Raw genomic sequence first — 16,988 nt, 5'->3', positions numbered from 1 at the left:
TGACCAAGTTTGGTGAAGATTGGATTTAAACTACTTGAATTAGAGAGCGGACAACATGCTGAATGTTTAAAATGCACTAAGTGACCCCGTGACCTAGATTTTGACCCGGCAAGGCCCATGGTCGAACTTGGCCTAGACATCATCTAGATACAACTTCTGACCAAGTTTGGTGAAGATCGGATGAAAACTACTTGATTTAGAGAGCGGACAACATGCTGAATGTTTTAAACGCACTAAGTGACCCCGTGACCTAGTTTTTGACCTGGCAAGGCCCATGTTCGAACTTGGCTTAGACATCATGTAGATACAACTTCTGACCAAGTTTGGTTTAGATCGGATGAAAACTACTTGAATTAGAGAGCGGACACTTAATACGGACCGACAGACCGACCGACCGGCAGACAAGTTCACTCCTATATACCCCCCTAAACTTCGTTTGTTGGGGTATAATTATATTTAAAAAAATCCAGGGAATGAAAAAAAGCATATACAGACAGACAACCTTAAAGAAGTATACCTTCCAATAAAACTTCATTGTGCAGGGGGTATAATAATCTACAACACTAAACATAAACTTACCACAAGAAAACTTACACAGTTTCAAATTATAGTTAATGAAACCTGTTATTTAAAAAAAAAGAGCACTGCATAACGGGAGCCAACGCTTGGCTGCAAAAGCTAGTCAGCTTTGTTTTTTTTTTAGAGGTCACAGTAACCTTGACCTTTGACCTAGTGACCCAAAACTGGGTGTCCCGTGTAGACCTTATCAAGGTGCATCTACATATGAAGTTTCAAAGTTGTAGGTTGAAGGACTTTGTTTTTAGAACCAATGTTCAAAACCTAAACAAACCTTGACATGGACGGCGGACATGACGAGCTGGCTATGACAATACCTTGGGTTTTATCCGAAAACAGCCGAGCTAAAAAACTAGAGCTTTGTCACAGACGTGACAAATACCCCCACATGCCGCATTGACACAGAATATATTGCATGTTGTCTTCACAAAAAACAGCGGACACCATGCTCAATGTTTAAAACGCACTAAGTGACCCTGTGGCCTTGTTTTTTACCTGGAATGGCCCATGTTCGAACTTGACCTACACATCATATAGATACAACTTCTGACCAAGCGTGGTGAAGATATTTGATGAAAACTATTTGAATTAGAGAGCGGACAACATGCTGAATGTTTGAAACGCACTAAGTGACCCTGTGACCTTGTTTTTTTAACCCGGCATGACCCATATTCAAACTTGACCTAGACATCATCTAGATACAACTTCTGACAAAGTGTGGTGAAGATGGGATGAACACTACTTGAATTAGAGAGAGGACACCATGCTGAATGTTTAAAACGCACTAAGTGACTCCGTGACCTAGTTTTTGACCTGGCATGACCCACATTCGAACTTGACCTCTACATCATCTAGATACAACAACTGACCCAGTTTGGTGAAGGTCGGATGAAAACAACTTGAATTAGAGAGAAGACACTTAATACGGAACGACCGACCAACCGACCGACAGACAACTCACTCCTATATACCCCCCTAAACTTCGTTTGTGGGGGTATAAAAAGACAATGTTTTTCAATGGTGATGATCAACTTTGCCTCAGTAGTTATATTAAATCAAAGCAACAGACTACAACAAGATGCAATTAATTGAAAATGAACCATGTACAACAAGATGCAATTCACTGAAAATGGCAACACATCTGCTAATTTAAAAAATGAAAACAAGCAATTTAAATGCAGTTAAAAAAGTTTGGGCCATGATGGCCCTCAAGCGCTCAGCCGAGTGCAAGGTGCAAACAATTTTTCAAAGACTTGAACTGGTTATAAAGAGTTTTACCCAACTTCATGCAGATTCAAACAGGCCTAGAAATATAGGACAAAATTTGACCAGGTGACATAGTTTTGGGACAGTCATGGCCCTGAATATAACTTGGTCTAGATATTGTCAAGATAAACATTCTGACTAAGTTTAATCAAGATTGAGTTATTCATGTGGCTTCTAGACAGGTAACCAGTTGTTGTTTTCTGTTTGAATTTTAGACATACATTTGTTCTTTTTGAACATGCACAGCCAAGATTCAAACTTGACATTGATCTCTCCAAACTATGTGACCAAGTTTCATCAAGATTGATTTAAAACATGGCTTCCGAAGAGGTAACACTGCTAGATAAATACAGCGGGCAAGAGACTGACCACAATATCTCATCATGAGCAGTTTGTGCTCAGGTGAGAAAACATTATCAGTAAAAGAGAACACATGTCATAAAATGAAAGAACATTTTATACAAAACATCTTTTTTTTAAAAAGATTAACATAAATTTTATCTTATTCAGGAATTTAAATTGAAGCAGAACCTTGCTTTTTGATGCAAGCAAGTAAACAATTTCTCACTTATAAATATATTTAGCATCATACAATTTATTTTTTCTTGCATTGTATTTCACTTACATGTATGTTAATGCCTGATTTGCCAGTACGTTTAAAACAAATAATTACAAGTGATAAATTGGCTATCAAAAATTATATAGCTTTAAATTTTGGAATATTTACACCCAAACTATTTAAATATGATTTGGCACATTATAATTCTCTAATAAAGTAGACAAACTCACCAGGAGTGCTCGGCATTGAAACCAATCTGCAACAGAACATCAGTACATGTGCACTGGTATACATGAGGCTCTCTTTGGGGAAAACAGGGATTAGTGCCTGTGCATAAAGTGTTGTCTCTGTTAAGTCTTTACAGTCCACACAAGCTAATCTTGAGGACACTTTCTGCCTTAACATTTTTTGATACGTTTTTTGTCACTGTGACCTTGACCTTTGACCTAGTGACCTGAAAATCAATAGGGGTTATCTGCCAGTCATGATCAATGTATCTATGAAGTTTCATGATCCTTGGCGTAAGCATTCTTGAATTATCATCCGGAAACCATTTTACTTTTTCGAGTCACTGTGACCTTGACCTTTGACCTAGTGACCTGAAAATCAATAGGTTTCATCTGCCAGTCATGATCAATGTACCTATGAAGTTTCATGATCCTTGGCGTAAGCATTCTTGAGTTATCATCCGGAAACCATTTTACTATTTCGAGTCACTGTGACCTTGACCTTTGACCTAGTGACCTGAAAATCAATAGGGGTCATCTGCCAGTAACAATCAATGTACCTATGAAGTTTCATGATCCTAGGCCTAAGCGTTCTTGAGTTATCATCCGCAAACCATCTGGTGGACGGACCGACCAACATGTGCAAAACAATATACCCCCTCTTCTTGAAGGGGGGCATTAAAATTATTAAATAAATATAAATATATATAATTTAAATTACAATTTGGCAGTAACTGTACTTCTTACTTTCTATGTTCAGAAAAGGTAACCTTGACCAAACTATCATACTTGACTAGGGCTGTCACGATTCACCGGTATATCGGTATATCGAGGTGCATGTCGTGAAAAAAAATCGCAACGCGGTACGGCGTTGCCGCACCGGTTTTTTTAATATTATTATATTAGCACAGATATAAATACATTACATAATTATTTTGATATAGATATCGTTTTGAAAACTGTAGAAGCGATTCAAAAGGGCTAAATAAATAATCCGTTAATATCCAGGTCAAGCAAGCGCTTCCACTGGTAGATGTTTAACTTTCACGTTTAAAATACGGCGATGTATGGGTCCGTACCTTTTGTTGGAATAAGGGACAGATTTCCTTTGCAAATAAGTTCATAATTATCCAAAAGATGTTTATTCTATTTCTCATTTTCTTTCTTTAGTATATTGATCGTTCAAAGCATGGCACTTCCGAATCATGTTATCTTAAGATTCTGAATAAGTCGAGGAAGAGTCAGAACGCTACGGATTTTCAATACTGGGCCTGCTGACTCCGCATTTTAAACATGCCCTTGAAGCGTTCGATTTACACAGACCACAGTCACAGCTATTGTAAACAACATGGCGGACATTTTAGAAAAAGACGCGAATAACAATAACAATGACTACTTCTATCAAGTTTATTACAGTTTCTTTTACAGTTTCTAGTCATACTATGATACCAGTGTTTTCTGATTATTGAGCTTAATAAAGTTTGTGAAACTTGTTATTCTGCTGTTTTCTTCACAGATACATATTCTGTAAAATAACGCGGTACGTACCGCGATACAGTGTTGCCATACCACGATATACCGCGGTACGCTCACGGCCTATCGTGACAGCCCTATACTTGACCAAACTATCATACATGTGATTCCTAGAGTGTGTTTGTTTTGGGTCTAATTTGGGGCAAACATTTGGCCTCATTTACAATCTCAATACAAGCTCAGCGGTCTGAGACAGATGCCTCTACAAACAAGCCTTGTCCAGGGCCTATGCACATGTGAAGTATCAATCCAATCAGTCAATTCGTTGACAAGTTATTCATCAGAAACTATTTTTACATTTATTGTGACAGTGACCTTGACCTTTGACCTAGTGCATCCAATTTCAATAGGGGTCATCTGCGGTCCAAGGCCAATGCATATGGGAAGTATCAAGCCAATCGGTGAATCTGTTGACAAGTTATTGACTGGAAACGATTTCACACTTAGTGTGACAGTGACCTTTGACCTGCTGACCCCAATTTCAATAGGGGCCATCTACTGTCTACCACCAATGCACAAGAAAAGTATCAAGCCAATCGGTCCCTCCATTCACTAGTAAATGATCGAAAACAAACTTGTCTACCAACAGACGGAACAACATCTAGCAAAACAAAATACCTCCTCTTCTTCGAAGGGGGGCATAAAAAGTATATATTTTCACCAGAGGACTGCCCCAAATCCTCAGTTTACATACAATTTTTTTTTTCTAAATAAATCTAAACATTTTTTTCATTTTCCATCAATACGAACATAAATTCCAGTTTGTACAAGATAGATCTATTGTATATGTACAAAGTGGCATGAAGCACAACACATCATGGTTTTTAAATTGTGTTCATCTTGCGGATTTATTTTGTGATGTTTAAATTAATTTGGCTTAAAATAAATCAGGCCTTAGAAGATGCTGCATTTGTGTACATAGGATTTCAGCTTGCAATGTCCATTGATAAGAGCAATTTCACAATAAAGGTTAATATATTGGCTCACTATTTGTGTAAAGCGTGCTTGAAATGTATTAGCTCTGCCAATTTTTAGAGTGTGCTTGAAATGTATTAGCACTGCCCACTTTTAGAGTGTGCTTGAAATGTATTAGCTCTGCCCACTTTTAGAGTGTGCTTGAAATGTATTAGCTCTGCCCATTTTTAGAGTGTGCTTTAAATGTATAAGCTTTGCTCAGAATTATTTCACAGTTACTAGGGTTAATTTTCTTCTTTGTTTATTTTTAAATTTGTAAGGATTTTACGTGTTAATTTGCTACTTATTTGCACATAAAGGTGCAAAATTGTGACCAAAAAAACCTTTTTTAGAGTTGAGACATTGGCCCAATTTCAAGAGCATTTTCAATTGTTGAGCTGGACTCAGAAGATGAGATTTGAGTCCACAGGTGCTCGGCTACAGGTGCAGTTTTTAATGAATGAAAGCTTGTAAATTATATTTTTTTTAGAGGTCACAGTGACCTTGACCTTTGACCTAGTGACCCAAAAATGGGTGTGGCATGTAGAACTCATCGCGGTGCATCTACATATGAAGTTTCAAAGCTGAAGGTGGAAGCAATTTGATTTTAGAGCCAATACGCGGATGTCGGGCGATAAGCAGGCAATGACAAAACCTCGGGTTTTCCTTGAAAACGCCGAGCTAAAAATAAAAAAATATTAAATTGTAATTATGTTTTTATTTTTAATCTTAAAAATTACATAGCTATAATTATTTTTTTTTCCTAACATGGCAAGGAGAATGCCTGAGGTGTCAATATTTTTTTATAAAAGAAATCCCTTTTTGGTCCATTTTGTTGATGAAAAATACCCAAATTTGCCACTTTAGCGAAAACAATCACAATTAGACCAGACTCCTTTTCCCAAAATGGCTAGAAAAAACCCTGAACGGGGCAAAACTGGCCTACCCTGCCATTGGGGCACACAACCAGGTTGAAGGACTTGTCAAACCAGCGGTTGGAGCCGTTACCATGGAGCATGGTCTGAGCATATGTGTCAAAGGTGTTCTGGTCTCCCTGCAATACACAAAACACAGTATGGGACGACATCAGAGTACAAGATCCAAAGTCATGAATGTTCCTTCTAAGGAAACACTATATTTATATGTTTCTACGTAAACAATGTATCTTAAATGTAACTTTCATTTTTTTTGTCTATGCTTAATAGTTTTTTATTGTTGTTTTTCCGTTCAGTATGATTAAAAACTGCATATATTCGCTAGTCTAGAATATTTTTATCTACAGAACCCTATATGTATAAGCCAGATGCTTAAGAAATTTCTGTTCCAATTGACAACTCACTCATATAGTTAAGTTGCAAATGAACAAATTGATTTCAATATCAACATATGTCTGAATCAGGGGTTTCATTAATATTTGTAGTACAAGGATGATTTGCAAAAGTAGGCGGGGGGTATGGGGGATCTCCCCCATTGGGTGTCTAGGGGGCAACGCCCCCATGTCCGGGGGACAGGGCCAAAGGCTACCGACCGAAAATGAATATTAGGTCTTCTGATGCAAAAGGAAATCCATATCCAAATGACATTTCAAGCACTTATTAAGTGCTAATAATGCCATATGGAAACATGTACTTCTATGTGATATCTTATTGAAGTCAAGTATCAAGTATAATGGACCATGAGGAAAGAAAACTCAAAATTATCATCATTTGCTTTCAATTTATTCAATGGAAACATTTACTTTCACAATGAATAACAATATATAGCACACTTAATAACAATAAATGTATAAACTTTTGCCTTAGTATGGTATTAGATGGTTCCAGTCAGATTTGGCAATCATTAACCTTCACTGTCCGTGTTAACAAAGGTTTTCAAATACATTCTTTTTGAAACCTTTGTGAACATGTTAAAAGTCACTTTGTCAAAAATGTGGCAGAACCATTAGGCATCTAATACTTAAAGTAATAATATTACATGTATATAAGACAAAACTCTTTTTTACAAGCTGACCATGGTAAAATCGTTAAGCATGAAATACCGTAATGTTATAACACAAACTCAAAGATTTAAAGCATTCACTTTCATGGTAAACATTCAGAACACATTTGAAAAAGTTTGTGAAATGTAAAACAACCACATATATCTGTTGTTTAAATAGGGCATTAATAAATTAAGAAAGCATTGTTTAAAAAAAAGAAACTTCCATTTGTCACAAGGTTTTCAGCTGCAACATGCACAAATTAAATCTTGATTTTTTGTTAACATATCATAATTCAAAAAACTTTGTTTTAATGCAAAAGATAAGTTCTGTTGTTTGATGTATGAAATCAGGAGATATCAAATAAACACTGCAGCAAACAAAACACATGCTCACGAGTTAATCATAATGCCATGAATAAATTACTCATAAACTTTAAATGTGAATGTTAAATGGACCACTGTGTGACAGTCACTGACAATGACTGGTCTGATACAGACTGATGCTGGTAACCAACCTCAGTCTGTATCAGACAAGTCACTCTCATCCTCATCAGAAGTACAGTACAGTCCACGTGTTTTCCCGAGTGAGCGCGTTTTTCTCCTGCTAGCGAGTGTTTAGGCCGAGTTTGAAAGCCAGGTAAAACGCGGCGTTCCGCCGAGTTCGCTTATACCCGCTGCGTGTATTACTTTAGCCTAGTCCGTAAAAAACAGACTATTTCCGTTCTTATCAGTGACCGCCGCGCAACACCGCGTAAGCAGTGTGCTACAGGGCATGCCAAAAAATAAAAACATTTTTAATAAAAATTGTTTAAATACTTTGGCATATTAAAATAAAGATAATTATATAAAAAATTAATACGTATAAAAATTATGTTTTTTAATTCAAAGGTACGTCTACAATATGAATGAATATAGGACATGTTAAGCTTTTTGACTAATTAATATTTCAATCATAACACATATAACACAAGAATAAATGTTTCGTAAAATTTCCAAATGAGAATAATAATTAGTAATCCGAAACACACTACGATTTTTAATGTTAATACCACGTTTACAAATGCTTCCAATATACAGTCATCATGTATATTTCCCGACAAAAGCGCGCGAAAAATTATGCTGCAATGTACAAGGTCAAGGTATACTCCTGCAAAGCGTGCGTGTATTGATTTTTTTATACAAACTTTGTAGCGCAGAGTACATTGAATTCTGTTGATTTCGGTTAAAAGTTTCTTTGGTATTTTTTAACAAAATTGTATTGCGAATACCGGTTAGTTGATATTTCCTCCAAAATAATTTCTAATCGGACACGCCAAATTTTTATCGTGATGGTATTTTAGTAGAGTAATTATAAAGTAATTACAGTAATTGTACTGTACACCGATTAAAGAAGACATCTGGGCGGAACTGGATTAAGTGTTTGACGTTAAGAAAACACGCATAACTTGTCTACTGACCTATTGTGTAGACTGCTGCCTGCTGTGTTTTGACAAAAGGGATTAACATGTGTGAATGTCACACTGCTGATTTGGTCCATAGTTATTGGTAAACATTGTTTTGAATGTCAACGCAACTAGAATACAACTGTGAATATTTAATGCAACTATCAACTCAATAGTTAACACCTTCTTTTAGCAATCAATGGAATAACCTACATACAAAGGGAAAAATAAATGCATTAGTGAGCAGAGAATTGACTTTGTTCTGACAATTAAAACCATTCCTTATGCATTCATTGAACGTGTTTACTTGAGTAAGTTATGCTTTCAGACAGGAAGCGGCTTTACTTTGATAACGCCAAACTGTTAATTCACACAGATTTGCGAGACTTTTAGGGTCGTTTGTCATTTGTTTACATGTTCAGTAAAGAAAAAACACCTGCTTACATGAAAACTTTGGATTAAATTATCAAAATAAAAACAATGTTGCAAATTGTGATTATATTAATAGGTAAGTATCAGTTTAAAGACGACGTTTTGTTTGTCGTAAATCAACGAGTTTTCTATACAACTACTTCTACAACCACGTGGGGATTGATCTATCTTGGTTGTTTTTTTTAATTGTATATTGTGTGTATATATATATATATATATATATATGTATGTACTTGTGATAAATGTAATTTTATTTGAAAATCAGGAAGTAAAACAAAGTTAAATTGATCGTTATCTCGTTAAACACGGAGTTTCCCCCACGTTGCCAACGCCGAGGGCCGCCGCGTCGGCTATCAATTTTGCCGATCGTTCAACGCAGAGTCCCAAATAATGCAAACGCCGCGTATTGCGAAATTTTCTTAATCTCCCTCGGAGATACTGTCCGCGGAGTAGAAATTGGGGAAATTGGGGAAAACGCGTTGAGTGTACTGTAGTTGATTCCAGAGGAAGACATGCAGCTTTTGCATAAAGCTGAACTTCATCTCTGACAAGCTGTTGATTTCAAAAATAAAAATGTATGTTACGCAGTTTTCAAGAAATACAAGAGCACCGCCTTGCGGGTGCAGACCGCTCATCTATTTTCTTTTTAAAGGTGAAGGGACTCTCATTTTCAATCACAAAGGAGGGAGGAGTGGAGTGAAGAGGGGTGTATAGTGTGGGGTTGTGGACATTTATTACATTATCTTCCAAAAAAGCGAAAAAAAAAAATCGGGGGGGGGGGGGGGGGGGGGGGGGGGGGGGGGAGGGGGTTTTGGGTGCGATGGTTGGACGGTATTTCAAACATAACCGTTTTTAAAAAAAATGGGGGGGGGGGGGTATAGTGTGAGGGTGTGTGGTGATAATTTGTGAGATGATCTTAAAAAAAAAAAAAAAAAAAAAAAATCAAAAAAAAAAATTGGGGGGGGGGGGGGGGGTGGTGGGGTTGGGGTATAGTGTGAGGGTGTGGTGGTCATTTGTGAGATGATCTTAAAAAAAAAAAAAATAAATAAAAAAAATTAGGGGGGGAGAGGGGGGGGGAGGGGGGAGGGGGGGAGGGGAGGGCACGGGGGATGGTTTGGGTGAAGTCTATTGTGGTATGTCAGGTAAGAGTAGTTTCATCAAAGTATCAATCAAATCTAATCATAAATAAAGAAGTTATGGCAATTTTAGCAAAATTTAATAATTTGACCTTGAGAGTCAAGGTCATTCAAAGGTCAAAGTAAAATTCAAGTTGCCAGGTACAGTAACCTCATGATAGCATGTAAGTATTTGAAGTTTGAAAGCAATAGCCTTGATACTTCGAGTGGATCAAAACACAAAATTTAACCATATATTAAAAGTTACTAAGTCAAAAAAGGGCCATAATTCCGTAACAATGACAACCAGAGTTATGCAACTTGTCCTTTTACTGTACCCTTATGATAGTTTGTGAGTGTTCCAAGTATGAAAGCAATATCTATGATACTTTAGGGGTAAAGTGGACCAAAACATAAATCTTAACCAAATTTTCAATTTTCTAAGTATAAAGGGCCCATAATTCCGTCCAAATGCCAGTCAGAGTTACATAACTTTGCCTGCACCGTCCCCTTATGATAGTTCATAAATCTTGCAAGTATGAAAGCAATAGCTTTGATACTGTAGGAATAAAGTGGACCTAAACACAAAACTTAATCAAATTTTCAATTTTCTAAGTATAAAAAGGGCACATAATTCTGTCAAAATGCCAGTCAGAGTTACATTACTTTGCCTGCACAGTCCCCTTATGATAGTTAGTAAGTGTTGCAAGTATGAAAGCAATAGCTTTGATGCTTAAGGAATAAAATGGACCTAAACACAAAACTTAACCAAAATTGTCAATTTTCTAAGTATAAAAAGGGCACATAATTCTGTCAAAATGCATGCCAGAGTTATCTAACTTTGCCTGCCCAGTCCCCTCATGATAGTAAGTAAGTGTACCAAGTTTGAATGCAATAGCATTGATACTTACTGAGAAAAGTGGAACTAAACGCAAAACTTAACCAAAATTTTCAATTTTTTAAGTATAAAAAGGGCACATAATTCTGTCAAAATGCATGCCAGAGTTATCTAACTTTGCCTGCCCAGTCCCCTCATGATAGTAAGTAAGTGTACCAAGTTTGAATGCAATAGCATTGATACTTTCTGAGAAAAGTGGACCTAAACGCAAAACTTAACCGGACGCCAACGCCAATGCCGACGCCAAGGTGATGACAATAGCTCATAATTTTTTTTCAAAAAATAGATGAGCTAAAAATGACACAAATCAATATCGCCTGTTTAAGCACCTTTTTTTTCCGCCGTTTTCTAGTGGAATGTAACACGATTATTTAGTATAATGTAACCTTCGTTTTTGATATGACCGATGGCGATGACAGTCGCTCATTTGGCTTCGAATTCCAAGCGTAAGTGTTGTAAATCGACTCGGATTGGGGGAAAAATAGTTTCAATAAACTTTGCCTGGACGAAATTTAAAATAATTATGTCGGGATTTTTTGTCCAATTGAAAAGTAGCCAGGGTTTCTGGTCAAAGTAGTCGGGGGAAATCCCCGGCCCCCGGCTCTTAATGAAACCCCTGCTGAATGAACCAATTTACCTTCACAAAGTTTTGCTCCTTGTCATCAAAAGTGATGAAGAATGCTGCCTGAAGAAAGAACCATGTTAAATATAAGTAATGCACAAAACAAGGAATTCAAAATGAGCCTTGCTCTGTGAAAAGGGTGTTTAATGCATGTGCGTAAAATGTCGTCCCAGAATAGCCTGTACAAATTGCACACGCTATTCTAGGACAAAACTTAAAGCTTTTATTGTATTTTTCGTTTAAAGTTAAATCCTTCTTCACAAAAATCCGCTTGAGGCGGAAAGTGATTTCCCTGATAAGCCTGTGCAGTCTACACAGGCTAATCTGGGACAACACTTTATGCACATGCATTTAACCCCCTTTTCACAGAGCAAAGCTCATATTTGTTCTTAACAAGGTATAATGGTTAAATCAGTCATGTAATGTTGACACACAATATTCACATCAATCCTTGAATAGTATGTAAGAACAGACACAATTGTAAAGCCAGACCATATCATCATATTTTATTTGTTACCAACCTTAAGCAGACATTTAATCACTCTGGGACTGTCTAGCTAGTTTTAAGCATGAGCACTGGTAATACAAAATGAACAAGCAAATTTGTTGAATTGATATCCCTGCTAAATACATTTTGTTTATCAAAATAATTCTTTTTATAGATGGGTGCAAAATTCCTTGATGTGTTGTAGAATCCTTACAAAATAAGGCATATTTCATAACAATTTGTAACATTTGACATTGTTAGACATAGACTCTAGGAACCAGAGACTTACTTGTGGCACACTGCCAGGTAAAGAAGAACATTGTAGAATTTCATTTCATAATTCCTTGATGAATAGTGAAATATTGGCTAAATTATCAATAATTCATCAAATTTGTGACCTCTGAACTCGATGTGTGACCTTGACCTTGACCCACAATAATTGAAAACAACCATGATAAGTTTCATGGCTGTGGCTCATATCTTACTTGGAGATGCAGCTCAAGACAGAAAAAAATCCCATATAAAATCCACATTTTTCAAGTAAAACAAGGGACAAAATTGTCACAAAACCAGGTTTACATTGTTAAAAAAAAAAAGTATGATAAAGGGAGACAACTCAAACTGAACTTTTGAACTGAACAAATAAAATTAACCCCCTTTGTTTCAAAATAAATCTATTTTTAGTCATGGCGACCTTGACCTTGGATATATTGACATGATTCTTTCTTGCGACACAATGTCCCATGATGGTGAACACATGTGCCAAATGATTTTAAAATCTCACAATGAATGACATAGTTATTGCCCGGACAAGCTTATTTATGGCCATTTTTGACCTTTGAACTCAAAGTGTGACCTTGACCTTGGAGATATCGACGTAATTCTATTGCGTGACACACCGTCTAATGATGGTTAACAAATGTGCCAAATGATTTTAAAATCTCACAATTAACGACAAAGTTATGGCCCGGACAAGCTTGTTCCGCCTGCCGACATTTGCTAATCTAATAACCAGTTTTTTCCTTTGGAAAACCTGGTTAACAAGAAATGTGTTTGTCAGAAACACTATGTCCCCTTCTGCGCCACTTTGACTTTATTTTTTTGACCTTTGACCTTGAAGGATGACCTTGACCTTCCACCACTCAAAATGTGCAGCTCCATGAGATACACATGCATGCCAAATATGAAGTTGCTATCTTCAATATTGCAAAAGTTATGTCAAATGTTAAAGTTTGACCAAACCAACAGACAGACAGACAGACAGACAGACAGACAGACAGACAGACAGACAGACAGACAGACAGACAGACAGACAGACAGACAGACAGACAGACAGACAGACAGACAGACAGACAGGGCAAAAACAATATGTCCCCCACTATAGTGGTGGGGGACATAAAAAGGCAATAATTCCTACATCACAATTTCAAGGTTATAACCTTCTTATTCAAATTAATAATCATACTAAGTTTCAATGAAATCTGCCCAGCTGTTCCAAGATGTGGCTCCAGACATGAAAGTGTGCTTTTTTTTAAGCAATAACTTAATTATATGCAAATGCATTGCCAGGGCATTTGATCAGTGATCACAATTCACTTATGTGTTTTTCAGCAATATCTACCTATCAGCAAGAATAAAGTAAACCACAAATCATCTGATCTGTTTTTAATAGATCCCCTCAAACCTTCTCAATGGCGTCCAGTGAGGCCTTGTTCTTTCCCTTGGAGAAGTACTCCATGCGTGCCTGGGCCCAAGGGACGCGGTCCCCACCAGTGAGGGCAGGTATCAGCTCCTCCCCATCAACAGGGGGGTTGGTGTCATCCAGGATCTTTTGGAACGACCTGCACACACAGGCAGAATATTTGAGATATGATTTTATGAGATATGACAAAATATATAATATCTTTTGATCGTTTGCCAGAAGCAAACAATGCAAGATAAGCAAACTTTACATGAATTGACAAAGTGGGAAGTACCAATGATTGGTTTCACTGGCCACAAAGCAATATACCTACCTATTAAGCTTGCCTCTTCTTTTCATTTTTGAGATAAACTGCAGATAGAATTTATGTCCAAAAATTAAACAAGAAACCGTCAGAGACGGGATATGCTCCCCAAAGGTCTTTTTTGTCACAATATTGCACTATATATTCAGATAAAAGGAAATGTCTTGAGGGATCAGTAGTTGGGGGGACAAGTATTTTTTTTTTTAGAAAATTTCAAAGGGCCATAACTCTGTGAAAAATCATTCGACCAGAACTCGCTGATAATATGCACCTCTCCTCTTGGTTGTGAAGCTTCCCATAAAGTTTCATTGCATTCCGGTAATTAGTTGCTGAGAAATAGCCCGGACAAGAATTGCACTATATGTACAGTTAATGGAAAATTTCAAAAACTTCAAAGGTCCATAACTCTGTGAAAAATCATCCGACCAGAACCCGCTGATAATATGCAGGTCTCCTCTTAGTAGTGAAGCTCCCCATAAATTTTGATTGAATTCTGGTCATTAGTTGCTGAGAAATAGCCCGGACAAAAATTGCACTATATGTACAGTTAATGAAAAATTTCAAAGGGCCATAACTCTGTGACAAATCATCCGACCAGAACCTGCTGATAATATGCACATCTCCTTTGGTAGTGAAGCTTCCCATAAAGTTTCATTGAATTCCGGTCTTTAGTTGCTGAGAAATAGCCCGGACAAGAATTGCACTATATGTACAGTTAATGGAAAATTTCAAAGGGCCATAACTCTGTGAAAAATCATCCGACCAGAACCCACTGATTATATGCACATCTCTTCTTGGTAGTAAAGCTTCCCATAAAGTTTCATTGAATTCCGGTCATTAGTTGCTGAGAAATAGCCCGGACACAAATTGTGCACGGACAGACACACAGAAGGATGGACGGACAGACGAAGCAGCGACTATATGCTCCCCCCAAAATAAATTTTGGGGGAGCATAAAAAGGACAATAATTCAAGGTCCATATTTCCATAAGTGCATATAAGTTTTATTGGATTCTCTGATTTACATTTTTCCCCCATTTTATACCTAGATAAACATTGTAAACAATGTGGAAAAAGTTATTTTTGGTTTTGAGGTGTTGGAGGATAACAATTAACACAGGGATTTATTCAAGGGACATAATTCTAGAGGACCTTCAGCCATTTGACCTGTTTTTAAAATTGGGACTTTTTATGCTAATTTTTTAAAAGTTTGGCGACTATCAGATAGAATATGGATACGCTGGAAAGTGGAAACCAAAATGCAGAATGAGACAGTGACTGACTGATTGAAACAATTAATTGGCATAAAAAATTACATCAGAATTGTGCTACAGTGCCTGATTACATATTGCCCTTAAATCAGCTTTTTGAAATACAACAAATATGCTGATGCATAAGACACAAACATAATATTCAGGAATTAAATATGTTTAGGAGCAAAAAGCACATGGACTGATCAATATGCTGGTTTTCTTGGGCACCTGATGCCAAAATTATTAGTTCATGAACATGGATTTTGCCAAATCAAAAGGGACATGAACCCCAACTGTGAAAAAACACACACTGATTTGTATCGCTGAGACTAATAGACCTTATTTAAAGTCAGCTTAAATAAAGTAAAAACATAATAAAAAAGGCTACACATGAAGAACATTACCATATATTGAATTAAACTGGACGTTAGTTAAGCCTTGTTATGGGAAAACTGGGCTTAATGCATGTGCAAAAAGTGTACTTAATAATAGTCTATGCAGTCTACACAGGGTTTTCTAGGAAAACACTCTCAGTGTAAACTGAATTTTAATTTAAGATTGCCTTTTTTGAAAAAAAAAAAATCCATAAAAATGGAAAGTTCCATCAAGGTTTAGCCTGTGCAGACTTCACAGGCTAATCAAGAGACAACACTTTAGGAACATGCATTAAGCCCATTTTTTCCAGCATGAGGCTCATTCAGGTTACTGTCACATCACTACTGCCAACATTACTCACTTCTCGAGCTCGCAGGGTTTCAGGTGCTGCCCCTTGAAGTGGATGTAGACCTTGAAGAAGCGTCCCTTGTGGTATACGGCCACATGCTTGCTGTCCGGTAGATGCACCAGGCGGTCTGTCTCTATGCCTGGTATCCGAGTCGTGTTGAACTGGCGCTCATACTGAGCTGAACACAGGGGAACCGTTTTGTTGAGAAGGATCTGTGTAACACAACAATGACAGGCTAGTTGCGCAACCTCGACATTAAGCATTTTAGCACTTAAGGAATATTATTCTGTACAAGTTAAAATAACAAGAGCACCGCATAACGCGTGCCAACGCTCGGCTGCAAAAGCTTGTCAGAAAAAATATTATTTATTTTATTTTAGAGGTCACAGTGACCTTGACCTTTGACCTAGTGACACAAAATTGGGTGTGGCGTGTAGAACTTAAGGTGCATCTACATATGAAGTTTCAAAGTTGTAGGTGTAAACACTTTGATTTTAGAGCCTATGTTAAAGTTTTATATTAGAGGTCACAGTGACCTTGACCTTTGACCTAGTGACCCAAAAATGGGTGTGGCGTGTAGATCTCATCGAGGTGCATGTACGTTAGAAGTTTCTAAGTTGTAGGTGGAAGCACTTTTAATTTTAGAGCGAATGTTAAGGTTTATGTTAAAAGTTTTATATTAGAGGTCACAGTAACCTTGACCTTTGACTTTGTGACCCAAAATTGGGTGTGGCGTGTAGAAATCATCAAGGTGCATCTACATATTAAGTTTCAAAGTTGTAGGTGGAAGCACTTTGATTTTACAGCCTATGCTAATAGTTTTATATTAGAGGTCAGTGACCTTGACCTTTGACCTAGTGACCCAAAAATGGGTGTGGCATTTAGAACTCATCAAGGTGCATGTACATATGAAGT

At 37.1% G+C, this 16,988-nt stretch overlaps 1 protein-coding gene across 4 annotated transcripts in view; it reads right to left on the bottom strand.

The window, feature by feature from the left end:
* LOC127853840 (carnitine O-palmitoyltransferase 1, liver isoform-like) overlaps positions 1–16,988 on the bottom strand; it is a 74,979-nt gene that overhangs the window by 26,568 nt on the left and 31,423 nt on the right. For all 4 annotated transcript variants that reach the window (XM_052388631.1, XM_052388633.1, XM_052388634.1 and 1 more), the window contains exons 10-14: positions 16,086–16,285; positions 13,776–13,932; positions 11,620–11,667; positions 6,062–6,169; positions 2,632–2,657 (exon numbers count right to left, since the gene is read on the bottom strand). In XM_052388631.1, the coding sequence (XP_052244591.1) occupies positions 2,632–2,657; positions 6,062–6,169; positions 11,620–11,667; positions 13,776–13,932; positions 16,086–16,285 (539 nt within the window). The remainder of the gene's footprint in view (positions 1–2,631; positions 2,658–6,061; positions 6,170–11,619; positions 11,668–13,775; positions 13,933–16,085; positions 16,286–16,988) is intronic.

Source organism: Dreissena polymorpha, chromosome 12, assembly GCF_020536995.1.
Source record: "Dreissena polymorpha isolate Duluth1 chromosome 12, UMN_Dpol_1.0, whole genome shotgun sequence".
Classification (NCBI taxonomy): domain Eukaryota; kingdom Metazoa; phylum Mollusca; class Bivalvia; order Myida; family Dreissenidae; genus Dreissena; species Dreissena polymorpha.
This window is presented reverse-complemented; position numbering and strand designations above follow the sequence as displayed.